The 3,906-nt window shown below is 42.9% G+C and overlaps 1 protein-coding gene across 1 annotated transcript in view; it reads right to left on the bottom strand.

Annotated features, from left to right (window-relative positions):
- Positions 1-3,906, bottom strand: part of CARS2 (cysteinyl-tRNA synthetase 2, mitochondrial (putative)) — a gene marked incomplete at its 5' end in the record, with an annotated part of 33,092 nt that overhangs the window by 17,225 nt on the left and 11,961 nt on the right. The window contains one exon of the mRNA XM_009582324.1: positions 2,094-2,161. Within this exon, the coding sequence (XP_009580619.1) occupies positions 2,094-2,161 (68 nt within the window). The remainder of the gene's footprint in view (positions 1-2,093; positions 2,162-3,906) is intronic.

Below are 3,906 nucleotides of genomic sequence, written 5' to 3' on the forward strand. Positions count from 1 at the left end.
TTTTTTTTTTGATTTGCAAATTGGTGATGGTAAGTTTGTAACACTGAAGTGCCACTGAAATAGAATCATAGAATCATTAAGGTTGGAAAAGACCTCTAAGATCATCGAGTCCAACCGTCAACCCAACACCACCATGCCCACTAAACCATGTCCCTAAGTGCCACATCTAGAAAATCATAAGGAGAAGTCAATACAAGTGAGAGAAAATACCGCAAGCGTCATTTGCTTAAAGATGCACGTTTCAAAATTTAGCTTCTGCTACCAGACTAAGCCAGCCTGAACACTGAAGGTAGCAAAGCGTCAGCTATGTGCCGTCTCCCATGTGAAAACAGAAATAATTGAGGCAATCAAGGCAAGCTAAATCAAAATAGACAGTGATACTAACTTTGTTTTGGTGGGTGGTTTGGGGTTTTTTTTTGGTTCTTTATTTTTTTGTTTTTTAAATAAACTCTATATAACTGAGTGTACCCAATGTGCCCAGAAGCTTTACACGAATATACAAAGGTAGAACGATATGAGTGAAGTACGGATATAAATTCAAATTTGGGAAAGGACCATCCGAACTGGAAAAAACAATTCTGCATTTCATTAAAAACGGAGCACAGAGAAAGTATCACAGCTCTTTCAAAGTGAGTTGCTCGGCCGTGAGTTATTGCAACGTGCTTGATTTTGGGGGTCAGAATTAATAGCTATTTTTAAAAAAAAAAAAAAAAAAAAAAAAAAAATAGGAGAAGGGGACAAGGGGGAAGGAAAGCAGGGCAGCTGGACGCAGAGGATGCAGGGCAGCCATGCCCGGGTGACGGCCTGGAATGCAGATGGCTGCCGGTGGGGCCAAGGGAATGCCGCAGGCACCATCCCAGACAGGCCTCCCCTCTTTCGGAGCGGGTATAAAAACTTCCACATAGGGCTTAACTTTCAAGATGCAGGAAGGCTGTACAGGAAGAAATGTGTTTCACTGGACTGAAAATCACTTACAGGGAAGCATCAATACTTGTAGCCATGTCTAAGGGCAGAAATTAGAAGCCGAGACCCACAGGGGAAGACAGACAGGCCTGAAGTTTTTGTTTTCTCAACACAAAGAAGTCCCCAGATATGGAGGGGAACATTTCTACACATTATTTTTAACTGTGTGCGTTGCATTCGTGGTCATTTCTCCATCCTGTCCACAACATCTGCTGAGACTTGGGAAATTTCTGTGAAAATTGTGAGTGACAGGTAATTTTCCTGGGGGGAGACAGGGCTTAACTGTACCCAGACAGCATCAGGAGAATTAAGAATAAAGCAGCTCACACTGAACTCCTTTTTAAAGGGATTTTAACTAAGTCTTCCGAGAGGGCAAAGGGGAACATATGCGCTGAAACAGCCTCTCAAGCTTTGTCTAAAGGAAAGAAATTACCCACTTCCAGCGATAGCTGTCAGCCATCACGGGAGCCACCCTAGCGCCAAGCACAGCTGTATCGCACGTGCCTGGCAGAGAATCCCTGCTCTGGGCTACACCAAAAACTTTGGGACACAGTAAAACAGGACATACGCACGTGGCTTATGGGTACCAAAAGACAAAGCTCTCTGTGCATCAGCAAGGTGACCATATAAAAATAAAGGAGAAGATGAGAGACCGCTGGCATAGTGCGGTTGCAAGACACCTAATAGCTTCCTGACAAAATGCTGATGCTATGGCCCATTTCACCTAAAGCAGAACAAGGAAAAACGTCCGCTCTTTTCTAAGTCCCAAAAGCATATGCACTATTAAGAGCACACAGATGAGAACCCACCACTACAGAACAGAATCATTTAGGTTGGAAAATGAGATCGTTGAGTCCAACCATAAACCTATAATGCAGAAGTCTGGTACTGGGCACAAATGCTGTTCCTACAAACACCCTCAGCTCAGCGACATCCACGTTATAAGCAAACCCTGCAGGTTTCCTACATCCAGATCCGCAGTAACAGGTACACCAGCACTAGAGAAACACACTGCTTCAGGTCTTTCGCTGCAGTATAGGCACATGCTCCAGTGTTTTCTCAAAAGAGGGCTGTGATTAATATTTACATATTACAAACATACATTGCTTCAATTCACAGAAATAGATTACCTTAATTGTTATGTAGTTTTTCAATGACTTGGACATTTTTTCTTGACTTCCTTTAACATGCAAGTGCCCTAGAAGAAAAAAAATTAATCAGGATAAATGAGCATGCTTTCGAATGGGGAGTGAATGAGAAAGACTGCACTGAGACACTGGAAACACTGGAGGCAGCATATGCTGCAGTGGATATGCACCAACCATTTCAATGCAACATGTAACGTATTTTTCAGTAGCTTTGCCTACAATCCTGCACGCCTCTCCATCCTCAACATAGGAAAAGAAAATGTTTTAAAACAACAAACAAACAAAACCAAAACACCACCACCACGAGCAGAGACATTAATAAGGAAAAAACAAAAAGTCTCCCTGCTGAGAATTGATAATAACAAGGAAGCAAGAAAATACTTTTCAGTCTTCACAGAAAAGTACCTTACCTGTTATTCTTGACTTTCCAGAAATATTTTAAGACCTTTAAAGATCTTCCAGTGATCTCATATTACAATATCTCAAAAAATTTTCTGTACTTATTATTTGCTGGTGGCTGCTACGCTATTTTTTTTAATCCAAAAGTTTACTGTGCTCGTTCAAAATACCTTACGCGTAAAATGAATTTTCTACACGTTCCCTATTTCTCCGTACTTTGGGAGACTGAGAAAAAGAAGGAGGCGGGAAAGATGTAGCTATGACCCCTAATTTGGATTAGCTTATTTTAAAATGCAATCTCTGAGCATTGCTAGAGCTTTCAATAGCTGCATGGATCGTCGATTTGCAGGGCTGTGGTACATGAAAAAGGCAGTAACTCCATCGCATTTAGGAGAGTACACAGAGCTCGGCTTCAGGACCTGAAGTTCTGTCGAAGCAAGACAGGAGATGGGCACCCTCAGGCTGTACGCTCCCGGGCCTTGTCTGTGCTCACCACAGCACCACCGCTGATGGAAAACATCAGTTATTCACAGCACCAGAGAGATGCTGAACACGTAGCCAATAAAAGACGTCATTTCAGAAATGTTGTTAAAAGCCTTAATTGGCTTCTCCTAATAAAAGAGTAATCCTGTAAGTTACACGCAATTTTCAGGCCCTTCATGACCTGCAGAATCCAACACTTAATTGTACTTAGAGGCAGATTTTTAAGCACAAACTTTTTTTACTTTTTAATACCACACCAGCGCTTTGCTTTCTTTCAGATTTGGCAGTCCAGCATTATTAATGCCTCAGAGTGCTCCGCAAGGACAACATATAATCATGCTTCTGCTTTTACGGGTGGTGGCAGAGGTGGCATTTCTTGCTCAGCAGCCCAAGCAGCTGTATAAATTTTGTGCTACTCTCCGCACAGTGCTGCTTTTGCGCCCTTGCCTGGAACGCCCTCTCTTCCACAAGCGGAAAAAAATCCCCATTACGCACGTCTGGACACAAAAGCAACATGCTCAGGCCTGGTACACGGACGTGAAAAGCATCTGGTTTCACTTCTTAGCTACTTCTGACAATGATTCAATGCAGTGGGGATTCTCCACAAGACAGCTACCTCCGGTCCTACCCCAACCACGTGGAAATTAAAGTTCGCACAACACACTCTATGGAGAGCAGGAAAGAATCAAGAGATCTATAGATACAGAACTAGCTACAGCAGAAATCTACGATCAACCCAAAATCTCATTTTCATCATATTTGTCCTGACTGCTATCAGGTGAGGCCATTTTCACCGCTGCATGGTTAAACTCAGGGCCCCCAGTAAGAATATTCAGGCTGTCAGAGGCTCCGGACACCTGCAGCTCCTGTGACTCAAGTAAAACCCACAAACTTCTCCTGGGAGAAGGGAAAG

The sequence above is a fragment of the Fulmarus glacialis genome, unplaced genomic scaffold (assembly GCF_000690835.1).
Source record: "Fulmarus glacialis isolate BGI_N327 unplaced genomic scaffold, ASM69083v1 scaffold6297, whole genome shotgun sequence".
In the NCBI taxonomy this organism is placed as follows: domain Eukaryota; kingdom Metazoa; phylum Chordata; class Aves; order Procellariiformes; family Procellariidae; genus Fulmarus; species Fulmarus glacialis.